Genomic DNA, 21,171 nt, shown 5'->3' with positions numbered 1-21,171 from the left:
CCCTCCAGCCCCTACCCCCCCCTCCTATCTCTGTAACCCCCTCCAGCCCCTACACCCTCCTATCTCTGTAACCCCCTCCAGCCCCTACACTCCCTCCCTATCTCTGTAACCTCCTCCAGCCCCTCCCTATCTCTGTAACCTCCTCCAGCCCCTACACCCCCTCCCTATCTCTGTAACCTCCTCCAGCCCCTCCCTATCTCTGTAACCTCCTCCAGCCCCTACCTATCTCTGTAACCTCCTCCAGCCCCTACACCCCCCTCCCTATCTGTGTAACCTCCTCCAGCCCCTAAACCCACTCATTATCTCTGTAACCTCCTCCAGCCCATAAGCCCTCTCCCTATCTCTGTAACCTCCTCCACCTTTCTCTCTCTCCCTGTTCAGACTGTGAAGGGTATGGACAGGGTGAATAGGGGGAGGTTTTTCACGGAGAGAGTGGTGGGTGTCTGGAACGCGATGTCAGAGGAGGTGGTGGAAGGAGGCACATTAGCAACACTTAAGGGACATCTGGACGGGTCCATGAATAGGGAGGGAATGGAGGGATACGGACCGAGTAAGGAGAGAAGGGTATTTGTTAAGTTTAGTTAGGGCATCATGATCGGCACAGGATTGGAGGGCCGAAGGGAATGTTTCTACGCTGTACCTTCCTCGATTTCCCTTGTTTGAGGGGACAGTCATGAAGAGGCGTAGTTTTAGGGTAAGGGGCAGGAGGGGATTTGAGTGAAAGAAATATCCACTCAGAGGATGGTGGGAATCAGGAACGCACTGCCTGGGAAGGTAGCGGATATTTAAAAATTATTTGAACCAGCACTTGAAATATCTTAACCTTCGAGGATATGGGAAAGGTGCAGGAAAATGGCTGGAGGAAGACTTTGGTTGTAGTTGTTGGTAAAGGCTCGATGGGCCAAAGGGCCTTTACTGAGCTGTACATCCCCACAGTGCAGGAGAAGTCCATTCGGCCCATCCAGTCTGCACCGACCACAATCCCACCCAGGCCTTATCCCCATAACCTCATGGATTTATCCTGCTAATCCCCCTGACACTAAGGGGCAATTTAGCATGGCCAATCCACCTAACCCGCACATCTTTGGACACCAAGGGGCAATTTAGCATGGCCAATCCCCCTAACCCGCACATCTTTGGACACTAAGGGGCAATTTAGCATGGCCAATCCCCCTAACCTGCACATCTTTGGACACTAAGGGGCAATTTAGCATGGCCAATCCCCCTAACCCACACATCTTTGGACACCAAGGGGCAATTTAGCATGGCCAATCCCCCTAACCCGCACATCTTTGGACACTAAGGGGCAATTTAGCATGGCCAATCCCCCTAACCCGCACATCTTTGGACACCAAGGGGCAATTTAGCACGGCCAATCCACCTAACCTGCACATGGGCGGCACGGTAGCACAGTGGGTTAGCACTGCTGCTTCACAGCTCCAGGGATCTGGGTTCGATTCCCGGCTCGGGTCACTGTCTGTGTGGAGTTTGCACATTCTCCTCGTGTCTGCGTGGGTTTCCTCCGGGTGCTCCGGTTTCCTCCCACAGTCCAAAGATGTGCAGGTTAGGTGGATTGGCCATGCTAAAATTGCCCCTTAGTGTCCTGAGATGTGTAGGTTAGAGGGATTAGCGGGTAAATATGTAGGGATAAGGGGGTAGGGCTGGGGTGGGATTGTGGTCGGTGCAGACTCGATGGGCCAAATGGCCTCTTTCTGCACTGTAGGGCTTCTATGATTCTTCTATGATTCTATGGACACTAAGGGGAAATTTAGCACAGCCAATCCACCTAACCTGCACATCTTTGGACACTAAGGGGCAATTTAGCATGGCCAATCCACCTAACCTGCACATCTTTGGACACCAAGGGGCAATTTAGCATGGCCAATCCACCTAACCTGCACATCTTTGGACACCAAGGGGCAATTTAGCATGGCCAATCCCCCTAACCTGCACATCTTTGGACACCAAGGGGCAATTTAGCATGGCCAATCCACCTAACCTGCACATCTTTGGACACCAAGGGGCAATTTAGCATGGCCAATCCACCTAACCTGCACATCTTTGGACACCAAGGGGCAATTTAGCATGGCCAATCCACCTAACCTGCACATCTTTGGACACCAAGGGGCAATTTAGCATGGCCAATCCACCTAACCTACATATCTTGGGGAGTGGGGGAGGAAACCGGAGCACCCGGAGGAAACCCACGCAGACATGGGGAGAACGTGCAGACTCCACACAGACAGTGACCCGAGCCGGGAATCGAACCCAGGTCCCTGGCACTGTGAGGCCGCAGTGCTAAGCCAGTGCGCCACCAGTTCATCTTTACACAGCCGCATCACATCTCTCCTCAATCTCCCTGGCCTCCAAGGAGAACAAACCCCCGGCTTCTGCAGTACCTAACCTTGTGCGTAAGATCACCCCACTTGGTGATTGGGCCAGTCACTGGGCGAGTAATCCAGAGGCCCCTGATTAACGCTCTGCGGGGGGCACAGTTGGACGCCATGGCGACAGACCCGGGCGGGTGGCGGACATACTTACCGCGTCTTGTTCTTGTTGTTAGGGGTTTCGGCCACGATCCCCGCGTACAGCCACACCGAGTTGCCGTCCTTGTACTTAGCTACCACTCTGCTGCCCACCATCAGCCGGTCAGCTGCGGGGTGGTAATCGTACGCAATGTGGTTGCCCGACAGCAAGCTCTTGCCCTTGTTGTCGAATTTCACTTTGTATTTGTTGGCGTTGCCTGGTTCCGAGGCAGAAAAACAGGACAGACAGGTGAGTTTTATCATTCTCGTGACAACATGTCTCTAAAACACGTCACCCGCCGCTGAATTGGGTTTGGAAGCAGAGTGGGCCCGGGTAAGATGCTCCGTCGGAGGTTCGATGGGCCGAATGGCCTCCTTCTGCACCAAAGGAATTCCATTTGGTCCATTCCCATCACTCAAACCAGCCTCCCATCCTCGACTCTCGCCTCTGCTTTCTCAGGAGGCGAAGGAAATTCGGCATATCCGCAACAACTCCCACCAAGGGGAAGAGGAAAGGGTCGAGAGCTTCAGGTTTCTGGGTACCCAGATCACCAACAACCTGTCCTGGTCCCCCCCATGCCGACACTATAGTTAAGAAAGCCCCACCAACTCCTCTACTTTCTCAGAAGACGAAGGAAATTTGACATGTCAGCTACGACTCTCACCAACTTTTACAGATGCCCCATAGAAAGCATTCTTTCAGGATGTATCACAGCTTGGTATGGGGCTCCTGCTCTGCCCAAGACCGCAAGGAACTACAAAAGGTCGTGAATGTAGCCCAATCCATCACGCAAACCAGCCTCCCATCCATTGACTCTGTCTACACTTCCTGCTGCCTCGGGAAAAGCAGCCGGCATAATCAAGGACCCCCCACACACCCCGGACATTCTCTCTTCCATCTTCTTCCGTCGGGAAAAAGATACAAAAGTCTGAGGTCACGTGCCGACCGACTCAAGAACAGCTTCTTCCCTGCTGCTGTCAGACTTTTGAATGGACCTACCTCGCATTAAGTTGATCTTTCTCTATACCCTAGCTATGACTGTAACACTGCACTCTGCACTCCCTCCTTTCCTTCTCTATGAACGGTATGCTTTGTCTGTATAGCGCGCAAGAAACAATACTTTTCACTGTGTCCCAATACATGTGACAATAATAAATCAAATCTATGTACTCTATGAATGGTATGCTTTGGCTGTATAGTGCACAAAAAACAATAAAAATTTATTTATTATTCACAAGTCGGCTTACATTAACACTGCAATGAAAATCCCCTCGTCTCCACACTCCGGCGCCTGTTCGGGTTACACTGAGGGAGAATTTAGCACGGCCAATCCACCCTAACCCGCACATCTCTGGACTGTGGGAGGAAACCGGAGCACCCGGAGGAAACCCACGCAGACACGGGGAGAACGTGCAGACTCCGCACAGACAGTGACGCAAGCCAGGAATCGAACCCGGGTCCCTGGCGCTGTGAGGCAGCAGTGCTAACCACTGTGCCACCCTTGAGGGAGTGCAGCACTGATTCCCGGGATGGCAGGTCTGTCATATGAGGAGAGACTAAGTCGGTGAGGATTATATTCACTGGAGTTTAGGAGAGTGAGAGGGGATCTCATAGAAACTTATAAAATTCTAACAGGGTGGATTCAGAAAGAATGTTCCCGATGGTGGGGGGAGTCCAGAACTAGGGGGTCAGAGTTTGAGGATAAGGGGTAAACCTTTTATGACTGAGGTGAGGAGCGATTTCTTCACCCAGAGGGTGGTGAATGTGTGGAATTCACTCCCACAGAAAGTAGCTGAGGCCAAAACGTTGTGTGATTTCAAGAAGGAATTAGATATCGCTCTTGGGGCTAAAGGGATCGAGGGATATTGGGGGGGGGGGGGGGGGGAAGGGGGGATCAGGAGACTGAATTTGATGATCAGCCAGGATCAAAATGAATGGCGGGGCAGGAAGGGGCGAATGGCCTCCTCCTGTTTCTAGTTTGGGGGGCGGGGGGGTTGGTGTGCTTTGAATTCCAAGCAAATTAGTTCCAAGCAAATTGCAAAAGACAAACTTGGTCTCAATTGCATTGGCCGCGCAAAATTACCTCTTAGTGTCCAAAGACGTGCTGGTTAGGTGGATTGGCCATGCTAAATTGCCCCTTAGTGTCCAAAGACGTGCTGGTTAGGTGGATTGGCCATGCTAAATTGCCCCTTAGTGTCCAAAGATGTGCGGGTTAGGTGGATTGGCCGTGCTAAATTGCCCCTTAGTGTCCAAAGATGTGCAGGTTAGGTGGATTGGCCGTGTTAAATTGCCCCTTAGTGTCCAAAGATGTGTAGGTTAGGTGGATTGGCCATGCTAAATTGCCCCTTAGTGTCCAAAGATATGTAGGTTAGGTGGATTGGCCGTGCTAAATTGCCCCTTAGTGTCCAAAGATATGTAGGTTAGGTGGATTGGCCGTGCTAAATTGCCTCTCAGTGTCCAAAGATGTGTAGGTTAGGTGGATTGGCCGTGCTAAATTGCCTCTCAGTGTCCAAAGATGTGTAGGTTAGGTGGATTGGACGTGCTAAATTGCCTCTCAGTGTCCAAAGATGTGTAGGTTAGGTGGATTGGCCGTGCTAAATTGCCCCTTAGTGTCCAAAGATGTGCAGGTTAGGGGGATTGGCCGTGCTAAATTGCCCCTTAGTGTCCAAAGATGTGTAGGTTAGGTGGATTGGCCATGCTAAATTGCCCCTTAGTGTCCAAAGATGTGTAGGTTAGGTGGATTGGCCATGCTAAATTGCCCCTTAGTGTCCAAAGATGTGTAGGTTAGGTGGATTGGCCATGCTAAATTGCCCCTTAGTGTCCAAAGATGTGTAGGTTAGGTGGATTGGCCATGCTAAATTGCCCCTTAGTGTCCAAAGATGTGCAGGTTAGGTGGATTGGCCATGCTAAATTGCCCCTTAGTGTCCAAAGATGTGTAGGTTAGGGTGGATTGGCCATGCTAAATTGCCCCTTAGTGTCCAAAGATGTGTAGGTTAGGGTGGATTGGCCATGCTAAATTGCCCCTTAGTGTCCAAAGATGTGTAGGTTAGGTGGATTGGCCATGCTAAATTGCCCCTTAGTGTCCAAAGATGTGCAGGTTAGGTGGATTGGCCATGCTAAATTGCCCCTTAGTGTCCAAAGATGTGCAGGTTAGGTGGATTGGCCGTGCTAAATTGCCCCTTAGTGTCCAAAGATGTGTAGGTTAGGTGGATTGGCCGTGCTAAATTGCCCCTTAGTGTCCAAAGATGTGTAGGTTAGGTGGATTGGCCATGCTAAATTGCCCCTTAGTGTCCAAAGATGTGTAGGTTAGGTGGATTGGCCATGCTAAATTGCCCCTTAGTGTCCAAAGATGTGCAGGTTAGGTGGATTGGCCATGCTAAATTGCCCCTTGGTGTCCAAAGATGTGTAGGTTAGGTGGATTGGCCGTGCTAAATTGCCCCTTAGTGTCCAAAGATGTGTAGGTTAGGTGGATTGGCCGAGCTAAATTGCCTCTTAGTGTCCAAAGATGTGCAGGTTAGGTGGATTGACCATGTTAAATTGCCTCTTAGTGTCCAAAGATGTGTAGGTTGGGTGGATTGGCCATGCTAAATTGCCCCTTAGTGTCCAAAGATGTGTAGGTTAGGTGGATTGGCCGTGCTAAATTGCCCCTTAGTGTCCAAAGGTAAAGTTTTAGGAAGTTGATTTATAGTTTTACATCATTTTGATTTGATTTATTGTCACATGTATTGGGATACAGTGAAAAGTACTGTTTCTTGCGCACTATACTATACTATGGGTGGCACGGCAGCACAGTGGGTTAGCACTACTGCCTCACAGCGTCAGGGACCCGGGTTCGATTCCCGGCTCGGGTCACTGTCTGTGTGGAGTCTGCACATTCTCCCCGTGTCTGCATGGGTTTCCTCCGGGTGCTCCGGTTTCCTCCCACAGTCCAGAGACATGCAGGTTAGGTGGATTGGCCATGCTAAATTTCCCGAGTGTCGGGGGATTAGCGGGGTAAATACATAGAGTTGCGGGGATAGGATGGGATTGTTGTCAGTGCAGACTGGATGGGCTGAATGGCCTCTTCCTGCACTGTGGGGATTCTGTGATTCTGAGCCATCGCTCGAGTCAGAGTGGGGGGCAGAGAGGAGGGGGATTTGCCGCTGCAAGGTGACACTGCAAGCTCGATCGCTGTCGCGGCGAGGGGCACTTACCCGTGGTGACGATGGTGATAAGCATCCCCTTGTGCCAGGTCTTGGTCCGTTTCTTGCCCAGGATCCGCATACCCTTAAACAGGTCACCATCCTTCACCACCTCTCCGTCCTCCACCACGGTGCTGCTGGGCTGCTGCGGGCCAGAGGCGGGGGCCTGCGGAGCGGGGAGCCGGCCCGCACGGGGGTGGGTGCTGCAGGTAGATGAGAGGGTGCTGGTCGGGGAGGAGGGCACGGAGAAGCCAGGCTGCCCACTTCTGTCGGCTTCTAGGGGAATCAGAGAGAGGTCAGCACAAAGCGTCCCAATCACACTGCACCATTCGACTGGGCCGAGGCTACCGGCGCCGTGCGGCGGGAGGCTCGGCGCCGAGGGAGCGCCGCACTGTGGGAGGGTCAGTGCTGAGGGAGTGCCGCACTGTGGGAGGGTCGGCGCCGAGGGAGCGCCGCACTGTGGGAGGGTCGGTGCTGAGGGAGCGCCGCACTGTGGGAGGGTCGGCGCCGAGGGAGCGCCGCACTGTGGGAGGGTCGGTGCTGAGGGAGCGCCGCACTGTGGGAGGGTCGGTGCTGAGGGAGCGCCGCACTGTGGGAGGGTCGGTGCTGAGGGAGCGCCGCACTGTGGGAGGGTCGGTGCTGAGGGAGCGCCGCACTGTGGGAGGGTCAGTGCTGAGGGAGCGCCGCACTATGGGAGGGTCAGCGCTGAGGGAGCGCCGCACTGTGGGAGGGTCAGTGCTGAGGGAGCGCCGCACTGTGGGAGGGTCAGTGCTGAGGGAGCGCCGCACTGTGGGAGGGTCAGTGCTGAGGGAGCGCCGCACTGTGGGAGGGTCAGTGCTGAGGGAGCGCCGCACTGTGGGAGGGTCAGTGCTGAGGGAGCGCCGCACTGTGGGAGGGTCAGTGCTGAGGGAGTACCGCACTGTGGGAGGGTCAGTGCTGAGGGAGCGCCGCACTGTGGGAGGGTCAGTGCTGAGGGAGCGCCGCACTGTGGGAGGGAGCGCCGCACTTTGGGAGGGTCAGTGCTGAGGGAGCGCCGCACTGTGGGAGGGTCAGTGCTGAGGGAGCGCCGCACTGCGGGAGGGTCAGTGCTGAGGGAGCGCCGCACTGTGGGAGGGTTGGTGCTGAGGGAGTGCCGCACTGTGGGAGGGTCAGTGCTGAGGGAGCGCCGCACTGTGGGAGGGTCGGCGCCGAGGGAGCGCCGCACTGTGGGAGGGTCGGTGCTGAAGGAGCGCCGCACTGTGGGAGGGTCAGTGCTGAGGGAGCGCCGCATTGTGGGAGGGTCAGTGCTGAGGGAGCGCCGCACTGTGGGAGGATCAGTGCTGAGGGAGCGCCGCACTGTGGGAGGATCAGTGCTGAGGGAGCGCCGCACTGTGGGAGGGTCAGTGCTGAGGGAGCGTCGCACTGTGGGAGGATCAGTGCTGAGGGAGCGTCGCACTGTGGGAGGATCAGTGCTGAGGGAGCGCCGCAGTGTGGGAGGGTCAGTGCTGAGGGAGCGCCGCACTGTGGGAGGGTCAGTGCTGAGGGAGCGCCGCACTGTGGGAGGGTGGGTGCTGTTCGCAAGAGGTAGCTGTGCGCTTTCATGTCTCGGGACGGGCCGAGAAGGTGAAGGGGGCGTCGCGGTCTCTGTCCCGGGGACCCACCTAGTTGTGTACCGGCAGCTCTGAGTAGGCCCGAGGCTGGGGGAACCGTGCTTGTTGGCTTCCTGGAAACCGCCTCCACAAACTTCTGAACATCCCGGGCGGACTTCCGCATTGCAGCCATCGCATCCCGCAGCTAGCAGGGGGGAGAGGGAGAGCGAGCGAGAGGGAGACAGAGAGGTGGCCGTTATAATAATTCAGGACTCTGCGTCCTCTCCTGAGCAGGCTGGGTGAGGTGTTGCAGATCAACTGTGGTGTCCCACGACCCTCGCTCTCACCCCACCCGCCCCGCCCTTCCCTCTCGCCCCCCCCCTCAAGTCTCTGGTGACTGTCCCTTCGCCAGCAGAGGCAAGGGGAAGCCTAAGGGCTAGGAGCCAAATTAGGCCATTCGGCCCATCGAGTGTCTGCCGCCATGTTCCTCAGTCCATTCTCCCGCCTTTTCCCCGTAACCTTTGACCCCCCTTACCCATCAAGAACCTATCTATCTATTTTCTGCACCTCCACACGGCATTTTGAGAGATCCTCACATCTGAAACACTCCTCCCCCCCACCCCTCCAAGGACACCCACTGTATTTATCTTCTAGAACCATCTAGAACGCATCCTGATCTATCCTTTACCTGTCCAAGCCAAACAACCTCATACTTGCATGTGTTAGCGAGTCCACGGAGGAATATAGGCCAGATTACGTGAGCTTGTGAAATCTTGGCAGATAAGGACCATCGGATATAGCAGCAGAATGAGGCCATTTGGCCCATCGAATCTGCTCCGCCATGACTGCTAAGTTACTCAACCCCATTCTCCCGCCTTCTCCCCATAACCCCTGATCCCCTTACCAATCAAGAACCTATCTATCTCTGTCTTAAAGACACTCAATGACCCGGTCTCCTCTGTGGCAAAGAGTTCCACAGATTCCCCACTCTCCGGCTGAAGAAATTCCTCCTCATCTCTGTTTTAAAGGATCGTCCCTTTAGCCTGAGGTTGTGCCTCTGGTTCTAGTTTTTCCTACGAGTGGAAACATCCTCTCCACGTCCACTCTATCCAGGCCTCGCAGTGTCCTGTAAGTTTCAATAAGATCCCCCCCTCATCCTTCTAAACTCCCAACGAGGACAGACCCAGAGTCCTCAACCGTTCCTCATACGAAAAGCTCTTCATTCCAGGGATCATTCTTGTGAACCTCCTCTGGACCCTTTCCGAGGCCAGGGACAGCAGAAGGGTGTCAGCCCAGCAAGTTCCCAATGGGAAGCTTCACCAGTTTAATCGGAGGTAAATTGGATACGTTCCTGATGATATCTTAGGCTCCGACTTACCCCTTATTTCATTTATTAGTATCACAAGTCGGCTTACATTAACACCGCAATCAAGCTACTGTGACAATCCCCTGGTCGCCACACTCCGACGCCTGTTTGAGTAACACTGAGGGAGAATTTAGCACGGCCAATCCATCCTAACCAGCACGTCTTTGGACTGTGGGAGGAAACCGGAGCACCCGGAGGAAACCCACGCAGACACGGGGAGAACGTGCAGACTCCGCACAGACAGTGACCCGAGCCGGGAATCGAACCCGGGTCCCTGGCGCTGTGAGGCAGCAGTGCTAACCCACTGGGCCACCCACATCTTTGGACTGTCAGGGGCAATTTAGCATGGCCAATGCACCTAACCCTCAGATAAAGCTCGGCACAACATTGTGGGCCGAAGGGCCTGTTCTGTACTGTACTGTTCTATGTAACCCGCACATGAATAGAATTAGAATAGAACAGAAGAGAATCCCTACAGTGCAGAAGGAGGCCACTCGGCCCATCGAGTCTGCACCGACCACAATCCTACCCAGGCCCTATTCCCATAACCCCAGGCATTTACCCTAGCTAGTCCCCCTGACACTAAGGGGAAATTCAGCATGGCCAATCCCCCTAACCTGCACATCTTTGGAGTGTGGGAGGAAACCGGGGCACCCGGAGGAAACCCATGCAGACACGGGGAGAAGGTGCAGACTCCGCACAGACAGTGACCCGAGCCGGGAATCGAACCCGGGTCCCTGGCCCTGTGAGGCAGCAGTGCTAAACCGCTGTGCCACCGTGCTGTGATACGTGCTTGGCAAAGCCCGGGATGGGGGATGGTTGTGGATGAGAGGGTGTCGCCTGGCCGCTGTATCGAAGCTCGCCCAGCGCACTCACCAGGGACGGCTCGCGGGTGATCTTGCTGAGCGCCGTCACGGTCGATATTGTCGAGGTCGCGTTCGGGACTTGCCCCGTTTCCACTGTTGGAAGAGAGAGAGAGAGTTTGAGCGGTCAGTAAACGGCACGAAGAATAGGCACCGACACAACAAAAACACATCTGCTCGCAATGGCGGGGGGTTATGAGATTAAAGCAGCACAGTGGGTTAGCACTGCTGGCACCAGGGACCCGGGTTCGATTCCCGGCTCGGGTCACTGTCTGTGCGGAGTCTGCACGTTCTCCCCGTGTCTGCGTGGGTTTCCTCCGGGTGCTCCGGTTTCCTCCCACAGTCCAAAGATGTGCGGGTTAGGTGGATTGGCCATGGTGAATGTCTGGGGTGAGTGAGACAGGGCAGGGGGTGAGGGCCTGGGTAAGATTCTCTGTCGGAGAGTCAGTGCAGACTCGGTGGCCTCTTCTGCACTGGAGGGATTCTATTAAATGACTATTCAGGCCGTGGCAGGGTGGCACAGTGGGTCAGCGCTGCTGCCTCACAGCGCCGGGGACCCGGGTTCGATTCCCGGCTTGGGTCACTGTCTGTGCGGAGTCTGCACGTTCTCCCCGTGTCTGCGTGGGTTTCCTCCGGGTGCTCCGGTTTCCTCCCACAGTCCGAAAGATGTGTCGGTTAGTGGATTGGCCGTGCTAAATTCTCCCTCATGTCAGCGGGATTAGCAGGGTAAATATGTGGGGTTATGGGGTTAGGGCCTGGGTGGGATTGTTGTCAGTGCAGACTCGATGGGTCGAATGGCCTCCTTCTGCACTGTAGAGATTCTATGAAGTTTCTATGAATGGAATATGCCTCGGTTCCTGATGTTTTTTTTGACGATTATCACAAGTCACTATGACCGAGATTTTATTGAGTTCAGTTCCCACGAGTGGCGGTGGTGGGATCTGAACCAGTGTGTTCCCCCTCCCCCATACCGTCCGCCCGGGGGCTCTGAATTCCGATAGCACCGTCCCCCCCTCTCCTCCCCACTGTCTAAAACCCAGGCGGTCACACCCAAAGGATGATGGGAAATAGGTCACGGTGCGGTCACACCCAAAGGATGATGGGAAGAGGTCAGGGCACGGTCACACCCAAAGGATGATGGGAAGGGGTCAGGGCATGGTAACACCCAAAGGATGATGGGAAGGGGATCACGACACGATCACATGCAAAGGATGATGGACAGGGGTCAGGGCGTGGTCACACCCAAAGGATGATGGGAAGGGATCACGGTGCGGCCAAACCCAAAGGATGATGGGAAATAGGTCACGGCACGGTCACACCCAAAGGATGATGGGAAGGGGTCAGGGCATGGTCACACCCAAAGGATGATGGGAAGGGGTCAGGGCACGGTCACACCCAAAGGATGATGGGAAAGGGTCAGGGCCCTCCATACCAGGTTCCACAGCCATGACATCATCGTCGTCATCGTCATCTAGGATCTCAATCACTTCCGACGACTTGGCGCCCTCCTTCCCGGCAGCCGCTGCCTCCTCCTCCTCCTCGTACTGTAGCCCCAGGTCACTGTACAAGTCCTTCACCATTGATTCACACACGACCACCGACCTGTGTGGACACAAGGATTGGGGGGGAAACGGGAGGTGGGGGGGGGGGGGGCAAGGTCAGGAACTGCCTTCAATGTGTGTTAGTCCGCTGAGATCAGAAACTGCCTCCCTCCCGCCCACCACCATTCGTTCACAAGTCCGTACTGTTGCTGGGGTGGGCTATTCAATCGGGAAACACAACCATAGCTGAGATTGGCACTGCCCGTACACCCTCTGGCCAATAGCTGCCATTCCCACTACCTCCGCCAACTTCATTCCCCCAATGGAGATTGGCACCCCCAAGCCTTAGACTGCAGACACCGTGTGCTGGCCCACAGTCGGAGGCCCAACCCGGAGCTGCCTCACTCTCTGGTCTGAGAGACAGCAGAACAGGGGTTCGGGCCCGCACTTCAGAGCTCCTAGGCCAGGCCAACTTTCCCAGTGCCAGCACAGGTGGAAGCGCGGCGCTATGGAGAGGCTGGGCGCCAAGGGAGCGGGGCGCAGGGGGAGGGGTGGCGCCCAGGGGGACGGGGCCCAGGGGGTGGCCGGGCGCCCAGGGGGCGGGGTGCAGAGGGAGGCCCGGTGCCCAGGGGGCGGGGCGCAGAGGGTGGCCTGGTGCCCAGGGGGCGGGGCGCAGGGGGAGAGGCGGGACCAAGGGGCGGGCGCAGAGGATGGGGCAGGGCACAGAGGGAGGCCCGGTGCCCAGGGGGCGGGGTGCAGGGGGAGAGGCGGGACCAAGGGGCGGGCGCAGAGGATGGGGCAGGGCGCAGAGGGAGGCCCGGCGCCCAGGGGGCAGAGCGTAGGGGGAGACCAGGCACGGAAGGAGCGCCGTGCTGCCGGGGGTGACTGGGCGCTGAGACAGACTGGGTGCCGGGGGAGCGACACGCTGTCGGAGGGTGGAGTTCTCCCCGCTCTCCTGATGCTAATAATCACCCCACAACCAACATCGCTAAAAATGAAGCAGCTCTCAGCTGTGAGCTCTTGCTGTGTAGAAATTGGCCGTCGGGTTTCTATATCTCACATCTGTCATTCCTGCAGCGGTGGGGAAACACTCAGACATCCCGAGGTTGCGAACGTCACTGGGTAAATGCCAGGGAGATGGTGACGAGGGAAGGGGCGAGGGAGGGACAGCGGTACCTGGACGCGTCCTCGAACAGGCTGTCCACGTGGGCCACCTCGGCCTCCTTCCTCTCCACCCAGTTCTCCAGCTCCCGGAGAGCCGCCTTGCGCTGCTTCAGATAGTCCACTTTCTCCAGCTCCTTGTCGATCCATTCGCGGAGCTCCTCCATCGAGATGCCCAGATCCTCCACTGCCAGCTCCATGGTGTCTGTCGACGCCATCGCTGCCGCCCTCTCCCCGAACTCTCCTGTGGGGCACAAGAGCGGGTGTGGACGTCAGAGGCTGTGGGTAAGGGGGTCCTTTTCAGGTTGGCAACCAGTGACTCATGGTGTTCCACAGGGGTCAGTGCTGGGACCACAACGCTTCACAATAGATATTAGCGATTTGGAGGAAGGGACTGAAGGCAGTGTTGCTAAGTTTGCAGATGATACAAAGATATGTAGAGGGGCAGGTAGTATTGAGGAAGCAGGGGGGCTGCAGAAGGACTTGGACAGGTTAGGAGAGTGGGCAAAGAAGTGGCAGATAGAGTAATAGAGGTTTACAGCATGGAAACAGGCCCTTCAGCCCAACTTGTCCATGCCGCCCTTATTTTTTTAAAACCCCTAAGCTAATCCCAATTGCCCCCATTTGGCCCATATCCCTCTATACCCATGTAACTGTCTAAATGCTTTTTAAAAGATAAAATTGTACCCGCCTCTACTACTACCTCTGGCAGCTCGTTCCAGACACTCACCACCCTCTGAGTGAAAAAATTGCCCCTCTGGACACTTTTGTATCTCTCCCCTCTCACCTTAAACCTGTGCCCTCTAGTTTTAGACTCCCCTACCTTTGGGAAAAGATATTGACTATCTAGCTGATCTGTGCCCCTCATTATTTTATAGACCTCTATAAGATCACCCCTCAGCCTCCTACGCTCCAGAGAAAAAAGTCCCAGTCTATCCAGCCTCTCCTTATAACTCAATCCATCAAGTCCCAGTAGCATCCTAGTAAATCTCTTCTGCACTCTTTCTAGTTTAATAATATCCTTTCTATAATAGGGTGACCAGAACAGTACACAGTATTCCAAGTGTGACCTTACCAATGTCTTGTACAACTTCAACAAGACGTCCCAACTCCTGTATTCAATGTTCTGACCAATGAAACCAAGCATGCCAAATGCGTTCTTCACCACTCTGTCCACCTGTGACTCCACTTTCAAGGAGCTATGAACATGTACCCCTAGATCTCTTTGTTCTGTAACTCTCCCCCAACGTCCTACCATTAACTGAGTAAGTCCTGCCCTGGTTCGATCGACCAAAATGCATCACCCTGCATTTGTCTAAATTAAACTCCATCTGCCGTTCGTCAGCCCACTGGCTCAATTGATCAAGATCCTGTTGCAATCGGAGGTAACTTTCTTCACTGTCCACTATGCCACCAATCTTGGTGTCATCTGCAAACTTACTAACCATGCCTCCTGCATTCTCATCCAAATCATTAATATAAATGACAAATAACAGTGGGCCCAGCACTGATCCCTGAGGCACACCGCTGGTCACAGGCCTCCAGTTTGAAAAACAACTCTCTACAACCTCTGGCTTCTGTCAAGAAGCCAATTTTATATCCATTTAGCTACCTCACCCTGGATCCCGTGAGATTTAACTTTATGCAACAACCTACCATGCGGTACCTTGTCAAAGGCCTTGCTAAAGTCCATGTAGACAACATCAACTGCACTGCCCTCATCTACCTTCTTGGTTACCCCTTCAAAAAACTCAATCAAATTTGTGATACAGGATTTTCCACTCACAAAGCCACGCTGACTGTCCCGAATCAGTCCTTGCATCTCTAAATGCCTGTAGATCCTGTCTCTCAAAATACCTTCCAACAATTTACCCACCACAGATGTGAGGCTCACTGGCCTGTAGGTCCCATGCTTACAATGGAATACAATGGGGAACAGTGTGAGGTTACGCACTTTGGGAGGAGGAATGGAGGATAGACTATTTCCTAAATGGAGAAATGTTTAGGAAATCAGAAGCACAAAGGGACTTGGAAGTCCTCGTTCAAGATTCTCTTAAGGTTAACGTGCAGGTTCAGTCGGCAGTTAGGAAGGCAAATGCAATGTTAGCATTCATTTCTGGAGAATACAAAGGCAGGGATGTACTTCTGAGGCTGTATAAGGCTCTGGTCAGACCCCATTTGGAGTATTGTGAGCAGTTTTGGGGCCCCGTATCTAAGGAAGGATGTGCCGGCCTTGGAAAGGGTCCAGAGGAGGTTCACAAGAATGATCCCTGGAATGAAGAGCTTGTCGTATGAGGAACGGTTGAGGACTCTGGGTCTGTACTCGTTGGAGTTTAGAAGGATGAGGGGGGCATCTTATTGAAACTTACAGGTTACTGCGAGGCCTGGATAGAGTGGACGTGGAGAGGATGTTTCCACTAGTGGGAAAAACTAGAACCAGAGGCACAGCCTCAGGCTAAAGGGACGATCCTTTAAAACAGAGATGAGGAGGAATTTCTTCAGCCAGAGAGTGGTGAATCTGTGGAACTCTTTGCCGCAGAAGGCTGTGGAGGCCAGGTCGTTGAGTGTCTTGAAGACAGAGATAGATCGGTTCTTGATTAATAAGGGGATCAGGGGTGATGGGGAAAAGGCAGGAGAATGGGGATGAGAAAAATATCAGCCATGATTGAATGGCGGAGCAGACTCGATGGGCCGAGTGGCCTCATTCTGCTCCTATGTCTTATGGCCTTATTATCCTGGGCACAGCACCTCCTGGCTAATTCAGACAGATAGAATTATAGAATCCCTACAATGCAGGAGGTTATTCGGCCCCTCCAATCTGCACTGACCCCCGACACAGTTTTGCTCTCCTTATCTGAGGAAGGATGTCCTTGCTATAGAGGGAGCGCAGCAAAGGTTTACCAGGCTGATTCCTGGGATGGCAGGTCTGTCATATGAGGAAAGACTAAGTCAGTTAGGATTATATTCACTGGAGTTTAGGAGAGTGAGAGGGGATCTCATAGAAACTTATAAAATTCTAACAGGGTGGATTCAGAAAGAATGTTCCCGATGGTGGGGGGAGTCCAGAACTAGGGGGTCAGAGTTTGAGGATTTTGATCATGGCTGATCATCCAACTCAATATCCTGATTCCCCCCCCCCTTCCCCCCCATATCCCTCGATCCCTTTAGCCCCCTAATTCCTTCTCCAAATCACACAACGTTTTGGCATCAACTACTTTCTGTGGGAGTGAATTCCACACATTCACCACCCTCTGGGTGAAGAAATTTCTCCTCACCTCAGTCCTAAAAGGTTTACCCCTTATCCTCAAACTATGACCCCCTAGTTCTGGACTCCCCCCACCATCGGGAACATTCTTTCTGAATCTACCCTGTCTAGCCCTGTTAGAATTGTATAAGTAGGACCAATCCAGGGTGGAACAGTGGGTTAGCACTGCTGCCTCACAGCGCCAGGGACCCGGGTTCGATTCCCGGCTCGGGTCACTGTCTGTGTGGAGTCTGCACCTTCTCCCCGTGTCTGCGTGGATTTCCTCCGGGTGCTCCGGTTTCCTCCCACAGTCCAAAGATGTGCCGGTTAGGCGGATTGGCCGTGCTAAATTGTCCCTTAGTTTGATTTATGACAGTCACATGTATTGGGATACAGTGAAAAGTATTGTTTCTTGTGCGCTATACAGGCAAAGCATACCGTTCATAGAGAAGGAAATGAGAGAGTGCCTTAGTGTCAAAAGATGTGCTGGTTAGGTGGATTGGCCGTGCTAAATTGTCCCTTAGTGTCCAAAGATGTGCAGGTTAGGTGGATTGGCCGTGCTAAATTGCCCCTTCGTGTTAGGGGGATTTTCAGGGTAAATACATGGGGATTGTTGCCTGTGCAGGTTTGATGAGCCGAACAGCCTCCTTCTGCACTGTAGGGATTCTATGAACCTTTGATCCCCCTTAGCAATCAAGAACCTATCTCTCTCTGTCTCAAATACACTCAATGACCCGGCCTCCTCTGTGGCAATGAATTCCAGATTCACCACTCTCTGGCTGAAGAAATTCCTCCTCCTCTCGGTTCTACAGGGTCGTCCCTTTAGCCTGAGGTTGTGCCCTCGGATCCGAGTCTCTCCAACTAACGGAAACATCCTCTCCACGTCCACTCTATCCAGGCCTCGCAACATCCTGCAAGTTTCAACAAGATCCCCCCCCTCATCCTTCTAAACTCATCGATTTAACCCGTGAACCCACTGAAAAAGGCAGCTCCTACTTTCTCAGAAGACTAAGGAAATTTGGCATGTCCGCTACGACTCTCACCAACTTTTACAGATGCTCCATAGAAAACATTCTTTCTGGGTGTATCACAGCTTGGTCTGGGCTCCTGCTCTGCCTAAGACCGCGAGGAACTACAAAAGGTCGTGAATGTAGCCCAGTCCCATCACGCAAACCAGCCTCCCATCCATTAACTCTGTCTACACTTCCCGCTGCCTCGGGGAAAAGCAGCCGGCATAATCGAGGACCCCCCACGCACCCCGGACATTCTCTCTTCCACCTTCTTCCGTCGGGAAAAAGATACAAAAGTCTGAGGTCACGCACCGACCGACCGACTCAAGAACAGCTTCTTCCCTGCTGCTGTCAGACTTTTGAATGGACCGACCTCGCATTAAGTTGATCTTTCTCTACACCCTAGCTATGACTGTAACACTACATTCTGCACTCTCTCCTTTCCTTCTCTATGAACGGTATGCTTTGTCTGTATAGCGCGCAAGAAACAATACTTTTCACTGTATCCCAATACATGTGACCGTCTTTTACCAGGACCGCCTCACGGTCTGGAACACGGTCGCCTCGCGACGCAGCTCTCCCCCGTCAGGAGTAGCGGCTCTCATACGAGAGCCGCTGCTCAGGAATCCGCTCCTCCAGCCGTATAACTTCAGGTGGCTGGCGGAGAGGGGGGCTGTGGACGCCGGGGTGACCAGAATCGGGGACGTGCTGGATGGCGGAGGGGCGGGCTGGATGAGCCCCCACGTGCTGGCTGAGCGCGCGGGGACGACCTTAGGACGGTCGTGCTCGGCCCCGAAACTGCACGCAAACTCGCGGCGGCGCAGGCGTGCGGTGGGATCCTGTCCGAGCGTTCCCCTGTTCGGACGGAATTCCACATTGGCCCAAAGCCTCAGCCCCCCTCCCTGGGTGAGGTGCCCCACAGCCTGAGCCGCCTCGCGGAAATGCCCTCCGTGCCTTTTTCTACCGCGCGGAGGCGTTTCCTGTGCGGGCTGCTGCTGCACACCCTCCACTACCGCCTCCTCGCCTGTCGCCCGGATACACCTTGGCGGGCCTTGTTGGCAGCGGAGGTCCCTGCTGGAGGTCCCTCTACGGAGGGATCTCCCCCAATTACGTCGGGGACCTGGGGTGGAGGGTGATGCATGCAGCAGTTCTGCACAACCGTAGGGTTCACTGGTTCACGGGCTCCGAAGACCGCCCTTTCTGCGGCCTTGTGGAGTCCGTGGACCATGTCTATGTTTTGTGTCTCAGGCTGCACTCCCTTTATGTTTTCCTAAAGAACCTTTTATTGATGTTCTGTTTGCACTTCAGTCCCACGCTCCTGATCTACGGACACCCGGTGCGGAGAGGGGAGGGTCGGGATGGCGACCTCCTCGTGAACCTGCTCCTGGGCCCGGCGAAACGCGCCATTTACCGGTCCAGGCAGCGGGCGATCGAGGGGGCCGTCCATCCTGACTGTCTTCCCCTCTACCGCGGCCACGTTCACGGCCAGGTGTCCCTGGAGAGGGAGCATGCGGTGTCCACGGGCGCGCAGGTGACGCCTTCCGCGCCCATTGGGCCCCGCAGGGGTTGGGGTGCGTTATCGACCCTAATAATCACATTATAATTTGATGTTTTCAAGTTTCCTTTGTACTTTGACTTTTATTCGGGCTGTTCCCCCTCCTTTTGGGGAGCTGCCCCTTTTACTTTGGTCCTGATTTAACTCGAGTTTGTTTATTTGGTTTGACCTTAAAAGAGGCCGATACATGTGACAATAATAAATCAAATCTATGTACTCTATGAATGGTATGCTTTGTCTGTATAGCGCGCAAGAAACAATACTTTTCACTGTATCCTGATACATGTGACAATAATAATCAGATAGAGGTGGAGGGCTGAAGGAGGCGACATCCCAGATTCCAGGTACCTGCAGGAAGTTGCTTCCAATGGCTCCAAACAGCAGAGAGGGGGAAGAGAACTACAACTCCCAGCAAGCCATGCGGTGGGTGCTACCACGCAGGCGCGGCCAACCATCCCAGACAAGTTAGGAACCCAGCCTCTCACTGCACAGGCGCGCTACCAACCGGCTCATTCGCCGCGCACGCGCGCTGCCGGTAGTGGAGGGCGGCGCGCACACGCAGCGCCGGCAGCCAGGCACGACGCAGGCGCGATGCCGGCGGCCCAACATGACGCAGACGCCATGCCGGCATGCCGAGCATGACATCCAACAGAACGCAAGCGCAGTGCCAGCGGCCGGGCACAGCGCAGCCGCAAAGAGGACCGCCTCCCTCACGGCGCAGCCGCAGTGCCCTCTGCCCGGCACTTCGAGGGAATTTTGAAAGCCGGCGGGCGGACGGGCCCGTTCAGGGAGACCCTCCCCCCTCCTCACACGATAACAACAGGCTTCACTCTCGATGGCCAAGCCGCCGCTGAGGAGAATTTTTGCTCCCTTTACTGATCAGGTCGCAGTGAGGAAGCACATCGCCCCCTTTACCGGTGAGCAGATTCCATTTTAAATCCTTACCTCCTCCTCCGCCGCCCCCCCAGAATTTAATGGCGGCCGCGGAGCCGGAGCCGCCGCCGCGCCAAACAAACCGCGCGGGGGGCGCAACCCACCTTGAACGGCAGGGGCGGGACCTCGAGGTCCCAGCCAATGGACGCACGGATCCTCCTTGATTGACAGGGCCGACTGATCAATCGGGCGTCGACAACCTTGATTGACGTGGCTGGCCGCCAATGGGAAGCCTATTCTTGACACCCCAAAGTTGCGTGTGATGTCATCACGCTGACGGGCAACGGATTTCAGCCCGCCCCCCGGGTTGATGGACGTTTCACTGACCAATGGGACGACGCGACCCCTCTGACTGACGTGGCCCTTTGCCAATAGGAGCCATCGGCCTGCCCCCCCCCGACGTAACCTGCCTCTGATGTCATGACGCTGAGGGGGCGCGAAGTAGGGGGAGATGTAAGCCCGCCCCCCAAAGGTGATGGACGTTTCACCGACCAATCAGACATGGCTTGCGCATTAATTGACGTGGCTGGCCGCCAATGGGAGGCGTCGATACCGCCCACTTCGTCGGCGTGTGACGTCACTCCGCTGACGGTCTGGGAAGGGGGAGCGGGACGTCAAGCCCGCCCCTGGAGGTGAAGGACGTGCCCCCCGCACCAATCAGAGCCTAGGTCCCGCCCTCGTCTGGCTCTCCGATTGGCCCCTTGCACTGCCGGGGCGGCTACTTGATGTCCGCCGCCGCCAATGGGATGCGAGTGGGGTTGTAATCCCGCCCACTGGTTGATTGACGTCTCTTTCCACCAATTGGGACCTCAAACAGTACTCACAGGCGGCCAATCAGATGGAGGAAGTGTGGGAGCGCCCTTTGACCTCTCCTCGTTGACCATCTCCACTCATGTTGTTGAGGGGAGGGAGGGAACAGGCTGGAAGGGCCGAATGGCTACTGCTTTGTTCTCTCTGATCCAGCAAATAGGTGAATTTTTAGTTCAAAACACTCCTTAGTGTCCAAAGACGTGCTGGTTAGGGGGATTGGCCGTGCTAAATTGCCCCTTAGTGTCCAAGGAAGTGTAGGTTAGGGGGATTGGCCGTGCTAAATTGCCCCTTAGTGTCCAAGGAAGTGTAGGTTAGGTGGATTGGCCATGCTAAATTGCCCCTTAGTGTCCAAAGACGTGCTGGTTAGGGGGATTGGCCATGCTAAATTGCCCCTAGTGTCCAAGGAAGTGTAG

The 21,171-nt window shown here is 54.8% G+C and overlaps 1 protein-coding gene across 1 annotated transcript in view; it reads right to left on the bottom strand.

The window, feature by feature from the left end:
- LOC144489583 (histone-lysine N-methyltransferase SETDB1-like) overlaps positions 1-20,051 on the bottom strand; it is a gene marked incomplete at its 3' end in the record, with an annotated part of 33,250 nt that extends 13,199 nt beyond the window's left edge. Inside the window, exons 1-7 of the mRNA XM_078207450.1 lie at positions 19,961-20,051; positions 13,222-13,450; positions 11,937-12,106; positions 10,518-10,600; positions 8,348-8,480; positions 6,720-6,983; positions 2,542-2,743 (exon numbers count right to left, since the gene is read on the bottom strand). Coding sequence (XP_078063576.1) covers positions 2,542-2,743; positions 6,720-6,983; positions 8,348-8,480; positions 10,518-10,600; positions 11,937-12,106; positions 13,222-13,424 — 1,055 coding nt within the window. The remainder of the gene's footprint in view (positions 1-2,541; positions 2,744-6,719; positions 6,984-8,347; positions 8,481-10,517; positions 10,601-11,936; positions 12,107-13,221; positions 13,451-19,960) is intronic.
- Between the last annotated feature and the right edge of the window lie 1,120 nt (positions 20,052-21,171).

The sequence above is a fragment of the Mustelus asterias genome, unplaced genomic scaffold (assembly GCF_964213995.1).
Source record: "Mustelus asterias unplaced genomic scaffold, sMusAst1.hap1.1 HAP1_SCAFFOLD_2329, whole genome shotgun sequence".
NCBI classification, from domain to species: Eukaryota; Metazoa; Chordata; class Chondrichthyes; order Carcharhiniformes; family Triakidae; genus Mustelus; species Mustelus asterias.
Note: the sequence above shows the minus strand (reverse complement) of the source record. Positions and strands in the feature narration are given on the sequence as shown.